A 17600-nucleotide genomic window follows, 5' to 3' on the forward strand; every position below is an offset into this window, starting at 1 on the left:
GCAAGGGATCCTACGAAGATTTGTCAGGGAAACTCAAACTATCAAGAAACCCTAATTGGAAGGACTAGAGAGATAATGCCGGTGGATTTAGGGAGAGTCATATTTGAGGACGTGCAGGCACCCGTACGTATTGTAGTGGGGACGCCTACGATAATTGGTCAGGTGTGGGTAGAAATTCTCCTCGTAATTTCTCTTGCCATACCAAACACAAACAATTGAATTCATCAAATTCCAAGGATCTCTGGTAATTTTACCCCTAATGACATTTTCATCTTTTTGAAATTGTAGGAGCTTTTTATGCCCTATCAGAATTTTATTAGCCTATTGCTGTAGTCCCCTCTTCAACAACAACAAAAATGTGAAGTCCCCCAAAAAAACGCACAAATCTAGAGCTTGGAACAGACTACCATGATTTTTTTTTTGTTGAAAGCCATGAATTTTTATTTAATAAATGATTTGTAATATTGTACTCCATAATTTACAATAACAAAGTAAAATTACAAACTAGAAACTCTAGGAAGAGAAGATTCACAACCTTTTACTGCCATTGGCTCTCCTAACTAGAGCTAACCTAAAATATGATCATATTCCCTTAAGGGGTTCATCTATCCGATTTCACAATACATAATTATACTACAATTCATGTATTTGACTATCCTAGAGATCAGCCTTTCTCAGACTTTTAACCTGAACATTGAAGATGTTCGAAATCAGCTAATCCTTCCTGTTTGATCTATCAAAGTACCAACTTGGTCACCACATAATGCTCGTGAGATGTTTCCAGGCTCGAGAAGATTGAAAACCACAACTAGAAGAGCAGAAATACATGTAATTCAGCATACGTACTATCGATATGGTTATGGAAAAACTAAACCGAAAATGAGAAATAAAACCAACCAGGAATTCTGTTCTCTTCACAGAATGTTATTGCCATCATATCCACGGAGGTCACGCCTCTCGAGCTCAACTCCCTGTAGGAGATGTGTTCGAATGCCAAATTATTATTGTTTCCGCCTTGACAATCATAGACACCTTCAGCATTTGTGCCCTTCAGCACAACTTCAGCTTTTACTGGTGCGATTAATACGATCAAAACTAACTTCCAGTAATGGAAAAATAAAGAGTCCAAAATGATGATACAAACAATGAAATAAATGTAAGGGAGCGAGGCGGCATACTCTCTGAGGCTCTGAGAGCTGCTGAAGTATCGGTGGTGAAGAGTGGATTTCCCGAGCCAGCACCTATGCCACCGAATATGACGACTCTTCCTTTCTCAAGATGTCGGATAGCCCGTTTTCTGCTGTATGGCTCAGAGATATCTTGAGTAGGAAATGCCGATTGTACACGTGCCTGAACATTCAGCTTTTCTAATGCAGATTGAAGCAGTGTAGAATTCATTGCTGTTGCCATCATCCTGGTATATTAGAGATGCAATACACTAGGTTACTATCTGCTGAAAACAAGTCTAATTGCGGAGAGCCCAACTTGGTTGGGCGGTGACATGGGTATCTCTCCACTACAGAGAGCAGGGTTGTTTCGGGAGGATAAAAGTCTGCCTAGAGTCATCTCACACTCTATAACACCACATTGTCAGCCATTATGAATCGTAACAGTGGATTGGGATCGACTCAGATAAGTTTTTTTTGTATTAACGACTCAGATAAGTTGGATACAGATTGGTTTAGATGCTCGATATGTGTTGAACATAATAATGCAGCGAGTAAACCATAATAATTCAACCAAGAGAGGAACTCATGTCAAGATTACAATTACATGACATCCCATATTCTCTCTTTTCAGGTCCTTTCTTACAGGCTACACGAAGTTACTAAACTAAGTACAGCAATCCAAGCCCCTACTCATATTATTATTCAACCATTCTATCTAAACTTCAAAGATGAAGGCTGGGGAAAGGAAAACCAAGACAAACAAGAGCAAGAATATAGTTCCAGGAGTTATTGAAGGAAAACCACATTACCCAATTTGGTATGCTGTTGATCTATCAAGGTCACTTGCATCTACCAATGTATCTCCACAAAAGAAATTACGACCTCCAACAACAATTGCCACCTGCACAGGGAAAATCGAAGTAAAAAAAGCCACGTTAGATTAAGAAAAAACAATGAAGTTGCATAAAGTAACAGGCACTAGTCCTCCTGCTTGAGTTCATAGGACATCTTGGGCATACCTCTACACCCAGTCGGCAAGCCATTGCAACTTCTCTGGCAATCAGCGTAGTGACCTAAAATTAAGAGCAGGAAATCAACATATACTCACAAAATGAATTGAATAAGTGGCAATCCAATAAACATTCTCGTACAGAGGCAAGTTGAACCTATGAAAATGTCAATTAATATATTTTCTCGAAAAGTACCTTGGGATCAATTCTCAGAGGGCTTGGTCCAACTAGTGAAGCACCACTAATTTTGAAAACAACTCTTCGCCATCTAGGGTTTGGCAATGATACTTTCGGCTTAATAGGTACGAAGCCACCAGTAACAGGACTGGAGATTGAGTATCTGCATATACAAAATCAATTTATTATTCTAAAATCCATGCAAACTTTAATTCGTCATTCTCATCGTACAAAAGATTAACTAGAACTTACAGATATAAACTACAAACCAATGATATACATAATACAAAATGATGTATCATGGTACATACACCATCTTTCTACCTATAACCGAAAAATATCAAAAATGAAGAACAAAAACAAGCAAAATATGATGGCTAACTTATCATCCACGTCGTAGATAATGTCACCATTAATGTTCATCATAGACTCATAAAATAGTAACATCCCCAATATTGTTCTCCAAAGAACATACCAAAACATCTATGATTCTCTATTCTAATCAAGCTACCAGAAAACAAAATCATGTTTAAGATTGAAACAATGGGTAGTGATAAAACAAACAAAATTCAGGTAAGAGAGAAGAAATTCAAGAAAAAGAATACCTCTTTGACTGTCTAATCATATTTACAGGATGATCTACAATTTTATCTTCATCAGAAACAGTCTTTAAAGAGTTTGAATTAACAACAATCTGTTCCATTTTTGTAAACCAAGGCCAATGAGTAACAGTAGTTCCATTATTATTCATTCTCTGTAATTCAACTTTATATCTCTTCTTCAAGTTGTCAACTTTGTTCTTACATTGTTCTACACTTTTCCCTGATTTTTGTTTCTCGCTCCTTTCACTAACAATTGAAGCAACTTCTTCCCAATCTCTTCCCCTAAGATTTCCCCTATTTAATTGAAGAAACTTTTCTGTATAAACATCTAATAAACAATTAATGGCAGAATCACTCCATTCTTCTCTATCCTTTCTGCAATCAACTTTATAGTAACCTACAACAGGCATACGATCAATTGAAGTTGTTCCATCTGACCTAGATTTCTTGTAATAAGAAAATCCTTCGTCACTGAGTTCTTCACGATCTTTTCTCTTTTCGGATTGAGAATTTGCCCTAGATTTATTAGGATCTGAATCTTCGTCATCGTCGGCAGCAGAAGCAACAAAAGGATCCGCATCACCATCTGCACCAAATGAGTTCACATTCTGAAAGGGATTCTCACTGTTAAATTCTTCTTCACCGTCTACTACGGTGGCGCCACCACCTTTCTTAGGGCTTCTTCCGCTACCACTGAGGTTGTTAACAGGATTGAAGGTTTGATGGTGATGGTGGTGGTTAGGGTTTTGGGGTTCGTCACTGAGGAGTGAGAAATCATCGTCACACGAGGCCATGGAAGGAAGAGTTTGCGTTTTTGGTGAAAGTTAGGGCTTCCAAACGAAGGAGACGGAACGGGAAGAGAACGACGTTAAACAAGGTAGACGAATTGAGGAGGAAAATCTAATTAAATTACTAACGGTGCCGTCGGTGCGTAAGCGAAGTTAAGATTCTGTAGAGGGTGAAGTAACGAGCCGTGACGGCACCGTTAATCATTAGGTGCCTGTATTCACATTTCATAATCAACTCCTCCAATCTGAATTGTTTGAGATCTGATCCAAATGTAACCGAAATCCTTATAAATCAAGTCACTCACTGAATTAGATGTACAAGGCGAATATAAACAAAATTTCTAATTCGGAGGTCATTCAGGCACTCTATTTATAATTCAATTTGTGAGTCTGAGATTTTAGAAAAGTAAGTGACAAAAGTATGTCACTAGGAACACATAGTTTTGAGTCATAAATCGACATAGCTAGTCATAGTAGCATTTTCTGTTCCGAAATCTTACTAGAGTCAGACGTCCCAAAATCTTACAAAAGTCAGACGCTAATACTGTATCAGCTTTTGTCCCTCAAAGTTCAAATCCAACAAATATAAAAGACTCCTCTTGACGAAAGCTCCACAAGTCGTTCAAGGGAGCTCAACAATTACTAAACTCGAACATTAACCCCACAGTGACATACCCATACTGTAACACAGCACAAGAACCAACTATTTATGTAGTGTGAACAAAACAAACCTATCTTTTGAACTCTTTATACTTGAAATAGTAATATGTATAGTATAACTATCTTAAATAAAATTTGCTTAGCGCAAGTCCTCGGCCAAGTAATCCATTAGTAACTTCAACTGACTAGTGCCTCCGCCATGCCCACCTAAAGTGGGTACCTAGGGACCCTAGTCATGCTCACTGCAGTATATTTAGACAGATCGAAGGTAAGTAGAGAGGGAGATAAATGAGGGAAGGGGTAAATAACCTTCTATTTGATTAATGAAAGAAAAGAACAATAGCAATAACAATATAGAGCTCAGTATGTTAGTTTAGGCTTCACAGTAGAAATATTTAGCATATAATCATCTGTTTCTTTTGATGTCTTCATGACTAAATTACTAGTCATCTTTGAGAGTTGGTTCCTCGTCTCCAGTCACTGGTTTATCATCGGTGTTGTTCGCCTGTGATTCCTTCCATCTAGCCCACATCCAACTAGCTATCATGAAGCCTCCAAGAGCATACACCTTCAAGAAAAAAATAAGAAAAAGAAAAGTCACATAAATGCTCTAAACACAACCTAGATATATATTGTAAAGAAGAACAGTGCCAGAGAGGCAATAGACTAAAATTTTATGGAGCTGGATCAATTTTGCCTCATTCGACTTGAATTTAGAACCCTGGTCAAATGACACCCATTTTATCGAACAGTGTATTTCTTCATGTCAAGTCGATTATAGATGATTTTCCCGTACCAGAGTAACAAACATATAGATCAATTAACCAAAGAAGATGTAATTTCACCAATCATTCAGTTATACCAGAATCTCCGGAGGACTAGAACTATATATAAATACAGAAACAACTATATAGAGTAGAAAGAACAAGTTCTGGAAACTTTTAGGAGATATAAGAAGCAACTCGATTTGCTCCTTCTTTATCATCATTACTATTTTATCACTGTATCACTAGTATGTTGATCGTTGAGGGTCTAACTAATTCTTGCTAGCTGGTCCTCTCTACACGAGAAAAAAACATACTGGTGAATTTTCTTTTCACTACGAGTGATCACGATGGCTAGCCTGGATATGTTCTGGGCTAGTTTCTAAAGTGCAGAAGAAGTACTCAAACCGTAGTCTGAATCAGTAATCCAACCCACTTGACCATTCTAAGTTCTTCCATCGGCCATATATATATTTGTGGTCGCAGTCTGAACAAGTTAGCTATGAGCAACTTTCAGCAGCAGCAGAAGCAAGAATTACCACATCATGTTTACTCACTTCTAATTACGAACAAGTAGACGAAATAATTTCTGGATTCGACTAGTAAGTGTTTGTAAACCCAAACATCAAACCTCAAGTAAAACAAAGAAAATGTAGCTCCTTACCCATACTTTACTAATACTGACAAGTAAAATGCATGAAAATATATAATTCTCAAGTATTGACACCATTATCTATAGTGAGTTAAGCAATCCCACATTCATACTCATACCTGAATAGGACACCGTTACAACGATTTTGCCCCCTCATAGTAAGTGAAGAACAGAAGGGCTTAAGCGAAGAGCTTAACATAAAAAAGCAATCACAAGCACATGAACGACAAATGATATGCTAAGCTCGAGCTCAAACTCATAGCAGTAGATTTTTACGTAGCAAAGATGGTTGTGGATCATTCTACAATATTATTATTATGTGAAAAAAACGAAGAGCTTAACATAAAAAAGCGAGCACAAAAATCTACAGTTTATTAGCTTAACCTCAAACTCTTTAACTCATGGCATATAGTATTCTAGAGCATTGACATGTTCCTCAAAAATGACAAATACTCGACGAGATATCAGCATATTGGTATATCTAGGGCATATAGTATATTTAGAGACAAATATTCGACCAAACATGAAATAATTGTCAAGACTCTCCGTCTCTCTCACTTTCATATCCATATCACATCACAACAAGCACCATATGTTAAATCTACAAAAAGATATAAAGTGCTCAATAATGTGAAGTACAATTTCATTCTACTTTATAACTTCTTTTTCATCCATAAATAGAAAATCTAAAGGAACTTTTTCAACACTTTAAAAGGGAAGTATATACACTACTAAAGAAACACAATCATTTTCTAGGGTTTCAAACTAAGCATTTGTGCTTCTAAATTACAACTCTCTCATCAAATTCAATAACCTATAACAAAAAATTCAAATCAAAATCTTAGGCTAGTTAATTAGGGTTAAAGTTTAAAAAAGAAAAACATAACCTGCCATAAGAGAGTAGAGCTCTTCTCTTGTTCTCCTCCAGTATTATCCACAGACAGTTTCAAAGAAGAGAAATCTTGACGAGGATTTGAAACTTCAACTGACTTACAATTCTCTTGCTTACTTCCTTCAACACCACTTCCGTTACTCTCTCTCTTGAAAAAGAATTGAAAGATGTTCGATTGAAGATTTTGAAAAAATTCAAGGAAATGATTTTTCTTTTCTTCTTTTACTTCAACTAATTCTAATCTCTTCTCTGCCATTTTCAGATTTTCTCTCTCTAAACAACTCTCTCTCTCTCTCTCTCTCTCTCTCTCTCTCTCTCTACTTGGAGCAGTGACGAAGACCACAACCTCACAGTGAAAGTTTTATCTCGAGGAGAGGAATCTCCTTTCTTTTTTCTTATCGAAGAGAGATACTTGTAAAATACTCAAGGTACCATTATAAATCACTGAGACTAATCTGGACGGTTGATTTTTAAAATACACGTAGAAAAGTTCCCATAAACAACGGCGTGGATTGGGTTTATCAACTGGGCGACTCTTTTTAAGTGTATGGAGTATGCGTCACGTTTGAGGTGTGGAACAAAAAACTCTAAATCCAGACTACACTTCCTAGGATATCTGATCGGACATCTGACGGGCAGAGTATCAGGGTTGGTTTTGAGCTCCGATAGTTGACGGACAGAGTATCACAGTTGATTTTGAGCTCCGATATCTGATGGACAGAGTATCAGGGTTGATTTTGAGCTCTGATGTCTGACGGACAGACTATCACAGTTGATTTTGAGTTGAGGTATTGTTATATCTCTTACAAAAAGAGAAATTCGTCATGACTGCATCATTACAACAACTAGTAGGTCTCGCCAAATTTGGCTTTCGTTTTTCAGACCAACCCAAGTTGGCTCAAGACCGTCTCGACTTAGCTATGTGGTGGTTGGCGTTGGATCGTGTTGGTGCGCCTTCGAAGACACCACTAAGAAAAGTAGAACTTTAGGTTGGTAGTGTCATTCCTTGCTTGGACACTCACAACTTTAGATGTCTCTCTTTTCAAACAGTAATGCTCAAACTCTAGTCGATTCAACAGAGCTATACACTCCAACATAAGTGAATTTGACATCTCTCTCTCTCTCATTTTTATAATAGGTGATGTTTTTGTAACTAAAATTGCATTGAGCTCGTTTATCATGTTTTCATATAGACACATGCAACTCCTGATACCCTGAGTATGGGTAACTAACACTTGAGAATGCATATTTAAGCTCATGTTAGTTAATATATATTTCAGAAACCTATTAAACTTGCTCTCCCCCATTCATCTACACTCATCCCCCCTTCACACTAACAAACTGATTTATCTTCATCATCCTTACAACAACTCATCTCTCTCTCTCTAAACTCTCAACCCACATTTGACATTTCATTTCACTTCACTTCAATTGAGTCATCTTGAGTTCACTTTTCTTTTTCTTTTCCCTGCTTTCATTTTCTGATGTCCTATTTCCTTGTTGCAACAAAGAAACACCATTGGGAATTACTCTCCACTAGAAGAAAATCACACTGAAGTTTATGATTTCAAAGCCGAAGATTTATACGTTCCGACATTTTCAAGATGTCTGAATAAATCCGATCACCGCCTATTTCACTGCCAGTAGCACCTGCAGCAACTCTCATTACATCTTCAATTAAGCCAAAATTTCCCATGATGTCGACATGGCCACCACTCTCTAAACCGCGCCCTTCAAGTAAAGCCGGTGGTTTGTGCTTATATTCTCTTATGTAGGTTGAAATACCGGATGGGTTAAACCTGTTCTTTCCTCGCCAACCTTTTGCACACATAAATCCTGCACTTAAAACAGGTACACTTTCGTCGCCATCTACGAAGTACACACCATTCCTTAAGCACCCGTTATCACTACCATCTGCAGAGCTATCGATCCTGAATGGAATACTCTTGCATCTATCAGTAGGTGAAAGCTTGTAAACATACGATCTTTCCGTCGGGATACCCACCCCATAAAGACAATGAATTTCCATGTCTGGGGCATCGGGCAACCTGTTCAAATTCACATAAACATAATATAGTTTCTTTTGAGTGGTTAGTTTGATCAAGACTGGTTACTTTAAGTCTAATTTGTTTGAGTGAGATAATTTCGTACTTGGTTTCGAGCGGATTAGACCAGTACTTGTAATGTGAGTACTTAGGATCATCTAGATTATCTGCTATTCCATGCGAGAAGTGAGCCTCAGCACGATTCATCAACTTTGGAGCTACGAATCGTAGTAGATCAATTAGGCTTTTAGCTGTGTAAGCTTTATTTTCAGCAAGAGACCGGAAGCTTTCCCTACTCATCTCGTCGTATTCAGTCCAAATATCTCCACATGATGAGTTTGGTTTTTGCTGTGCACGACCTCGAGATAATTCCTGTTTATATAGGCAGGTACAGTGGCCAAGTGAGTAACTTTACAGGCGGGCCTAGACAGCGGATGAGCTTCAGGCAACTTAAAAACCCTAAACATTTTGAAGCCCGCAAGCCCTTCTAAATGAAAACCATTAGACAGGCTAGCCCACAAATGGCCGCCTGTGAAATGTGAATACATATAGAATAAAAGTTTTGTACCTTTGAATCAAATGCCGGTAGCTCAGAAGAGGGAACCTGTGAGGTTGCCTTACCAAATGATATTATCCTTCCGTATCGTTCGGGATCCTCTACCATGAAACCTAGCTTTCCGTCAGTCTCGTTGGTTTTCTTTGATTGATCGACTAGAGTAGTTTGCACATATTTCTTCTTTGTTGAATCACAAATATAACCTTCTTCCGGAGACCAATCTAAGTTACCCCAAATCGTCTCTCCTCCTTTCGGGATCAAGGATGTGACCGAGTCCCAGGTACGAGATACCCTCAACATGTGCTCTAGTGTTTGAAGACCTAGTAACTCAGAATCTAAAACGCCAGGATCCATTGCTCTGCAGAAACGAGTAGGAAGCTGACTAATTAGTTAGTGAACCAGGCAGACCCCAGAGAAGTTAAAGATGCATGTATAGTTACAAAAAACACATAACCTCCTCGTCATTTTACAGGAACTCATTGTCGGAACTTATAATAACTCTCTACTCGACCGTCGGGACTCATTTCAATTGATCAAAACATTTATTAGATTTAATTTGTCTCTCCAAACAAACGAAGGTTAAGTGGCAGTCAAGATAGGAGTTGATTTAGCACTATTGACTAGGTTATAAATGCCACAGTCCCAAAATCTTGTTTTTACAATGAACCCGTTTTTATGACATGCCTAGTGAGAGAGCATGATCCGCTGTAGAATGTGATTTTCATAAATAGCCATTCTAAGCATAATCGCGAAGCGGAAATCCTACTAGACTATTAAAATTGGGAATGCTACTTTCCCCTTGTATGTCGATGACACAATGAAATCACACTCCACTAAGCCACATGCTCAATGATCACGTTCTCATACCACATCTCGAGCATTTGAATCTGACTCACAAAATAGTAGATTGGAAAGTAAATCTTACTTACCGAGTGAAAGAAGCATCTTCCATTAAATAGTACAGAAGTTGGTAACTAACTACAATTTCATATCATTATTCTTTCATTTATATAGTGTTGGGTAAATGCAGAGAAAAGATTAAAACACTAACCTAGCAAAAGCAATATCTTTGCCTTCAGATGAAAACAAGCTACTAACTGCCTTCGGAACACCGAGGAATGCTGGACCAATGTTCATGACTGCTTTAATATGTTTCGCGCACCAGCCTGGTCCAGCACCAGCTCCCATAGGAGGAGGCGCTTCGACCCATTTCATGAAATGCAAGAAGTAGATAACCCCCATTGAGTGAGGCACCACTACCACCTTCTTATATCCATTGCTTACATACATAAGTTCGATCTTACTCTTTAATCTACTCAAAGATTGGTCTCGAACCTGGTCAATCATTCCGGAATAAGTTTTAATTCATTGATCATATTAACATCTAAATCAAAGTTCAGACAACAATTCAAGTTTGGTAATCTACAAAAAACTAACAAGCTACTATCCCTAGTGGGGTGCACTAAGGTAGTGTTTGTTTGTTTTTTAAGTCAGATCTGATATCTCACTCAAGATTTGGTTCTTTTGTCTTGACTATCCGAAGAAACAAACACCACCTACGTTGAGTAAATGTACATGAGACGACAGACTATTCGGATTCAGACAATGAGAAAAAACAAACACCACCTACGTTGAGCAATTGAGCTAAAATGGCAATGCAGGTGTATTACCTCAGTATTTTGGAAAGATAGTCTCCAGTCATAAGCAGCCATATGCAAATTCTTCCCTTCATACCCAATTTTAGCCAAATTCTCAATAAGAACAGCCCAAACAAAGTAACCAGGGGCAAAATAGTCAGCGGCAACTAACCCGGGTACGGCTCGAACCCGAATACCAGGTGGGTCTAACCCAGTTTCATTATCCAAAGACATATGTTCCAACCAACACAAAGGCCTAAATGATCAATAAATTCACAATAAATGAATCAAAAAAACTGAACCATAAACAGTTCAAAATGAATGAAATATAGAGTAATCATCTAAAGTTGAATGGGGGATGAGAATTTCAGACCTCTTAAATAGTTCAGAAAAACTACCACCCCAAAGTCTCTTTCTAAATAGACCTTCAGCACAAGGTTTTCCTTCCCAAAGTTCTAATCCACCAGTAACAATGCCAGGAACTAAAACAACTGGATGTAAAGCTATTAAACCTTCTCTTTTCAATTTAGTCCCTGGTGATTCTTGAACTTGAAATCTAGGTAATGAATTATAAATAACTAATAGTAACCACCAAGTAGTACATAAATACCCAATCATCCAACAACACCAATCTAAACACCTCCATTCTTTTGATTCCTTCTTTGATCTTCTCCTTCTCTTATCTGGAAATTTTTCATCATTTCTTGTTGTTGTTTGGGTAGGAACAATAACATTGCTAGGAGGTTTTGAACTAGTAGTATCAAGAGATTTAATGGTATAACCCACAGCTGGTTCAACATAACAAAGTTTCCTAAACCTAAGAATTGAAGCCATCATCAACCCTCAACCCTAGTTTAGAAATTGAACTGAAACCCCCCCTATTAAAAATAAAAACCCATTAAATAAAAATCAAAGTTAGAGAGAGAGAGAGAGAGAGAGAGAGAGAGAGAGAAAGTTAAGAGAGGGTGGGTGGGTAGAGAGAGAATGGAAAGAGAAGAGAAGATGGATTCTTATAGGTGTTATTTGATGGGATACAGAGACGTTACACTGAAAGGGAAACGTGGTGAAGAACAAGATGAGGTTGTAGGAGGATGTGTTGGTAGGTACAGTACATAGAGAAAAAGCATCTTATCTCCTTCACCATCATGACTTCTCTGTAACAAAGAACCAAATTGCAATGAAACCAAGGGCTGAACCTGAAAAATTACCTCCAATTTTACACTTGTCTTTCCATTTACATGCAAACCCTTTTCTTTTTTACTTTCTCTCTCTAAAACCCACAAAAGTTTTTCTGAAAAAAACTGTTCTTTCTCTCTCTAAAAAAGGCCAAACCCTTCTCTCTTTTCTCTCTAAAACTATGGCTTTTTTCTGTTTGAGACAAAAACAAGAGAGAGACAGACGACTGAGAAAGAAGAGTGGGTTTTGTAGTGGGGTATCAAAAATCTTTTCTGGTGTTTTTATCTGAAAATTCTAAGTCCCAAGAATTTAGAGAGAGAGAGAGAGTGAAGCAGAAGATAAAAAGATTAGAAATTCTGCAGAGAGTGGGGTGTCCCTCAATCATCGGAAAAAAATCACACATTTCTATGAATCACAGATACCCAAGTTCTTCCTCTTCCTCCGCCGTGTCCGGTAAATTTCTGATAAGAAAATGGTGTTGATTTTTTGGCACAGTTTTTGAGATTGGGGATTGAATAAATCCAAATTGATGATGTACCCAATTTGTCTTTTTGATTGTTCTATACTGTTCAATGAAAAAAAACCAGAGAAAACAGGCTTGCAAGCACCCAATTTGTGTTAATTTGATATTACCTTTGAGGCTTTGAGGGATGAAGAAATTGGGGTTTCAAAGTCTCTGAAACTTTGATTAGTATCCGTTACTTCTTTTAGTTTGTTTCGTCTGTATAAATTGGATGAACCTTTTTTGCTTTAATTGCTCTGTTTTAGGTTTGTCTTAAGTGAGGAAAGATGATAGAATAAAGAGAAACTGCCCATTTGAAAATGATTCTCTCACCTTTTAATTAAGAAACTTTATAATTGGTATAATGAGCCAAGTGATTTGAATTTTGATTTTGTTAAAAATGGGAAGAAATCATTTATAACCCAATTCTAAAAAAAGTATTAGAACCAGCTGAATCCCCACACCATTATTATTACTAATGGAAAGAAATAGTAATTTATCATGAGCCAATTTGGACTTTGAATTTTGCAACCAAACAATCTACTATGTGGGATCAAAGTTTAGCCGCCTATAGCATCAAGTTGTTGGAGCTGGTTCTGTTACTTCATTGCAATTAGTTATTGTTCAACAATGACATACACTAGTATATAGTAGTTGACATCACTTTCATGGATCAAACATCTAACTTTTTTTTTGACATGACATAAATCAATATGATTAATAAAGTCGACTAAACACGAACTACAGTTACGATAGTAAATAAACTAATTTGTGTTAGTTCAATTATTTTTTACGATTGGACCTAAGGAAGACTTCCAGCGAGTAAAAAAAATATTATTGACATAACATGTGTTAGGAATTTGTATACAAATGTTGTATTTTGTTGGTAAATCCATTACTAGTGAATGTCTATAAAATACCACAGTGGTAAGATTATATGGAGGATCGAATAACTTAGTATCGGGGCAATAATTTTTTTCTTTGAAGATATTTGAAGATCTATTAGATATATTCAACAATCTTTTAGTGAATGCACCACAAAAATGAAGACTATATTTGACGGTACAGTTCCGTCGGAAATATAGAATAAGCCATCGGATATAGTTTATTACAACAAAGAATAGTCATCGTAAACTGGTCGTAAAATGAGGCGTAAATTTTTTGAGATAGAGAGTCGTCCCTCCAGCTACTTTAAACTTAGAACATCTCACGTGCAAGACTCAAATTGAAAAACTTAAGTGGCACCTTAGATTCTTGAGCTTTTCAAAAAAAACCTTGTCTGATGGAAAATTCAACTTTAGCCCTAAGATAATGTCGTAACATTTAATTCTAACGTATCAATAACAAATTTAATATTTGAGATTCCTCTTGAGAACCTCAAGGAGTCCGGTTTTGGTTACATCCAACTCGTCAATTTCAGAAACTGCCCTAAATTCTTGGAGGACAAGAAGAATGGAACAGTGGCTTCCAATTCAGGTATAAACAGTTAACTCATCAAATACTGTAAAATTCCCAAACTTTGGTATGTGATACCTAAAATTGCCCTATCATTGTGAATGGACAGGTGCAATTGGGAACTGAGTATTTGGCTAAGGAAGACAAGATCCAAGAGGGAGCAGAAGCCTCGACTGCTAAGGATGCTGAAAGGGATCGAAGTCTACTTTAGGCACTAATCTAGATTAAACGTTTTTCTAGTTTTTAACATCATCTCTGTACTAGGTATTATGGAGAATCAATAAAGAACTTTATTTCTAAAATTGAGATGTTATTAAAAGTGCTAAATTAAACAAACTATACCTAAGGATTCTAAACTTGGTTAAACACGTACAAGATAGGTTCAAATAACCAAAACATGAATCAACTGACAAGAAAGAAAGTCTTGAGTCAGAAACAGAGATTGATCGTCAAACGTACTTCTAACCTATCCATATTTGGAGTATCCAAAAGGATTAAGATGAAGAACACGAATCAAACTTTATCCTCCAAAATCCATTAAGTTTAGACATAGCTTCCCACAAAACTACCAAAATTCCGTCTAAAGCTAGAACTTGTAAACAGCGTTACACTTGTAAAAAGCGTTACAAAACTACATAATATCTGACGCGATTTCTTTTGAAAGAAATTTGGGCTTCTTCCACAACCAATCAAGAGAACAAAGTGTTTGTTGCTCATGATAGTATTCTTCTAGTAATTAGCACACCTAGTAGTCTGGGAGAAAAGTACTAATTATTACAAGAATAAGTGGGAGAAAAGTAGAATTCGATTTAATTCGATCATGAGAAAAATCATGGAGGGTCATGAAGAACAATCATGAAACTTGTACAAGACGATTAAATTCGACCAAGAGCAACAAACTGCGGCTCCTCGGAAAAGGAAAGGTTAAAGATATGATCTTGTAAACCCACCGCACAAAAGCGAATGTCATTCGCAGGAGAACTCTCAAAGCGAATGAAAGTGTCTCTAAAGGAATATCTCAAAGTAGTTGAGAAAATTCCAAATTGTTGTTCAAAAGCCCTGAAAGTTCAAAATAAAATCTTAAAGACTCGGAAAATAAAGGTTATTTCTGAAGAGATAAAAGACCTTCGCAGAAACGGAAACTGACTCTAGATTTTGGTTAGAAGTCAAGATCATCGTGGAATCCATATCTCGTCAAGACATGAAGCTTGATAATTTAAGTCAACAGAAGACCTAAATTGGTTTTCCAAAGTAGAAAACTGAGAAGGATGGAAACATTCATGTTTCCCGAAACTAGACAAGAAGAATAAGATTCTTCCAATCAAGTTATGTCCATAAGCATGCTTCAGAAATCTATCGACGGATTAAAAGCACGCAAGAGTTAGAATCTTCGATTCAAAAAGGCAATCAAAGAAGTTTGATTCATGATGAATGAAGAAAATCTTGAATCACGAGTTTCAAGAAGGTAAGTGGGAGAAACAAACCTTCCGGGTCCGTATGCTGAGTACATACAAAAGATTGAGTACGATATAAGATGTTGTGTAACAGTGAACACACTGACTCAATAAAAGGACCACACACAAGGATGAAATGCCATTTTGGGCATCTGAAGATCTATAAGCATAGATTAAAAGGATGATAGGATTGGAGAGACTCAGTACGTTGAGATGCTTGAGATCCGAAACAGAAAATCTAAGACTCGGAAAGTCTAAAAGAATTTCTACCCAAAACTCATGACTAAGAGCGTTGCTAAATCGGAGTTTGAAAAGACACCGATGTAGCAAACAAGCATGAGAGAGAGATTTATGTTCGAATACATAAAGTCAATCATATTGGATATGATTAACATTTGAATATCCAAATTCGGATTTGAAAACCGAAACACTACTTAGAAACATCCTAAAAGGCTAAAGAATAAAGTAATACAAAAGTTGAACATGTCATCGTAGCAAACTTCCAGACATGGAAGGAAAGTAGGTTAAAAGTGTTTTAAGCAGGGAACTGTTGCAAATACTAAATAAAGAATTAAAAGCCTTAACTCTAGTAAAAGTTACTAAAAATTATCAAGGTTGAAGATAACGGTCTTCAAATTAATTGATAATTAGCAAAGTTTAAACGGATTACATCCGTAGTCAAACTAAACTGTCACCTAAGACAAAGTATGAGAGTCATACACGAGTCTAAAGGCATGAGGTATAGTTTTAAACCTCGACAAGTAAAACTGAGTGGGTAAAAAGAGTTTTACGGAAGAGGCTCAGATTTACAACTCTCGTTATCAGAAATAATAGAGTTATTTCACAAGTCGTCTAAATTTAGTTTAGTGTTTAAACGACAGTCCATTGATGATAAAACATTCCGAATAGGTTTGTCAGATACGTGATCTGATAAATGAAACCCTATTAAGTGAACTTGAAATATTTATTATCAAATCCCTGGTCCAGGTCATTGCATGGACAACAATGACTCACGAAGACTAGCACGGGAGTCGATGGGATAGCGCAGTTTCATGGGCTATAGGAATAGTATATTCTATTCGACTACGTGGGTGTGTAAAAGGTTTATACACTGGATAACCCTCAAATGAGAAGTACATCACTCATGATGAACGTCAATACTTCTCATAAAGACAATTGGAGAAATTCCTCAAAACATGAGTGCTCCACTCATCTTATGAAAGGAATGTCCGACTTTGGTTCCGTCAAACGCCGCGCCGTAAAAGGAGGTTATAAAGACGGATACTGGGAAGGACAGGATAGACATAAAGTTAAGTGGGAGCGCAAGAATGGATTGTGTCAACCTAATCACATTAGGTACAAAGTGTCTCAAGGCCACTTGATGAGTAGCAACTGAAAATGCGTGGTCACGCTCAAACGGATTAGGAGTTAATCGTTTGTATTTTACAATTGGACTCGGATATCAAGAAAGTCTGAATGACGTGACGTATCAGATGGGATACTAAATTGACACGGGAATCGAGGCATTGCACTTGTTCTAAGTCCAAGTGGGAGTCTGAAGGAGTTGAAGGAGATGTCCTTCGACCAAGATGGCAATGCGAGCAATATGTCGGCTAGGAAAATTGATGAAGAAGATCATCAAGTCCGATTGATTTAGGGGTCGTAGCGTTTAGCTAGAAACTAACTACGATCGTCGAATTACGAAGTAATTCGCAGCTAACTTCGATCGGATCCTACATCGGGTTACACATAAGAATGGGTATTTAATCGGATGATATGACTAGTGAGAGTGTGATATAACATTGAGAATGTCCCATAAACATATCTCACGGGCCTAAATAGAATTTGGGCAAAAGATAGCAAAAAGACCCGAAATAAGGGTTTCACTTTTAGGGCTCGGATTTGGCTGATTTTTTGAGGGACGTTTCCTTATGTGATGAACATTAAATCTGCCAATTTTGGCTGGGTTTGGACGTAATCTCCTTAGGGAATTGAGAAAATATCAACTAGTTGCTATTTTCGACTATTTCCCTAAATCTTATTCTAAAGGGTGTTTTAGGA

At 37.1% G+C, this 17600-nt stretch overlaps 3 protein-coding genes across 4 annotated transcripts; all 3 read right to left on the reverse strand.

Annotated features, from left to right (window-relative positions):
* Positions 1-412: 412 nt before the first annotated feature.
* Positions 413-4080, reverse strand: LOC147564670 (aspartate/glutamate/uridylate kinase family protein). Its single transcript, XM_086649044.1, has 7 exons — positions 2962-4080; positions 2375-2519; positions 2189-2242; positions 1979-2070; positions 1179-1414; positions 898-1071; positions 413-808 (listed from the first exon to the last, which is right to left on the reverse strand). The coding sequence occupies exons 1-7, from the start codon at positions 3750-3752 to the stop codon at positions 711-713; spliced, it is 1590 nt and encodes a 529-aa protein (XP_086505170.1). The 5' UTR covers positions 3753-4080; the 3' UTR covers positions 413-710.
* Positions 4081-4700: 620 nt separating this feature from the next.
* LOC147564671 (uncharacterized) lies at positions 4701-7124 on the reverse strand. The gene is made up of 2 exons (XM_086649067.1): positions 6710-7124; positions 4701-4974 (listed from the first exon to the last, which is right to left on the reverse strand). Exons 1-2 carry the CDS (start codon positions 6968-6970, stop codon positions 4849-4851), a joined length of 387 nt encoding a protein of 128 aa, XP_086505193.1. The 5' UTR covers positions 6971-7124; the 3' UTR covers positions 4701-4848.
* An 832-nt stretch (positions 7125-7956) lies between these two features.
* LOC147564672 (Lecithin:cholesterol acyltransferase family protein) lies at positions 7957-13227 on the reverse strand. Of its 2 annotated transcripts, XM_086649058.1 has the most exons (7): positions 12887-13227; positions 11326-12832; positions 10986-11208; positions 10367-10650; positions 9328-9673; positions 8866-9131; positions 7957-8762 (listed from the first exon to the last, which is right to left on the reverse strand). In XM_086649058.1, exons 2-7 carry the CDS (start codon positions 11787-11789, stop codon positions 8282-8284), a joined length of 2064 nt encoding a protein of 687 aa, XP_086505184.1. In that variant the 5' UTR covers positions 11790-12832; positions 12887-13227; the 3' UTR covers positions 7957-8281. The 2 variants fall into 2 exon arrangements, with proteins under 2 accessions (XP_086505184.1, XP_086505177.1); XM_086649051.1 differs by lacking the exon at positions 12887-13227 and having other exon boundaries at positions 11326-12853.
* Positions 13228-17600: the final 4373 nt, after the last annotated feature.

The sequence above is a fragment of the Eschscholzia californica genome, unplaced genomic scaffold (genome assembly GCF_041429995.1).
Source record: "Eschscholzia californica isolate CP2 unplaced genomic scaffold, dmEscCali1.0.p SCAF_1, whole genome shotgun sequence".
In the NCBI taxonomy this organism is placed as follows: Eukaryota; Viridiplantae; Streptophyta; class Magnoliopsida; order Ranunculales; family Papaveraceae; genus Eschscholzia; species Eschscholzia californica.

Coding starts and splice junctions, on each gene's coding strand:
- LOC147564670 (XM_086649044.1), bottom strand. CDS start 3,752: ATGGCCTCGTGTGACGATGATTTCTCACTCCTCAGTGACGAACCCCAA. Junction 2,243..2,374: donor CTCTGAGAATTGATCCCAAG/GTACTTTTCGAG, acceptor TCTTAATTTTAG/GTCACTACGCTGATTGCCAG. Junction 1,415..1,978: donor TCAACAGCATACCAAATTGG/GTAATGTGGTTT, acceptor CTAATATACCAG/GATGATGGCAACAGCAATGA.
- LOC147564671 (XM_086649067.1), bottom strand. CDS start 6,970: ATGGCAGAGAAGAGATTAGAATTAGTTGAAGTAAAAGAAGAAAAGAAA. Junction 4,975..6,709: donor GCTCTACTCTCTTATGGCAG/GTTATGTTTTTC, acceptor TTTTTCTTGAAG/GTGTATGCTCTTGGAGGCTT.
- LOC147564672 (XM_086649058.1), bottom strand. CDS start 11,789: ATGATGGCTTCAATTCTTAGGTTTAGGAAACTTTGTTATGTTGAACCA. Junction 9,132..9,327: donor TACCGGCATTTGATTCAAAG/GTACAAAACTTT, acceptor CTATATAAACAG/GAATTATCTCGAGGTCGTGC. Junction 8,763..8,865: donor TCTAATCCGCTCGAAACCAA/GTACGAAATTAT, acceptor GAATTTGAACAG/GTTGCCCGATGCCCCAGACA.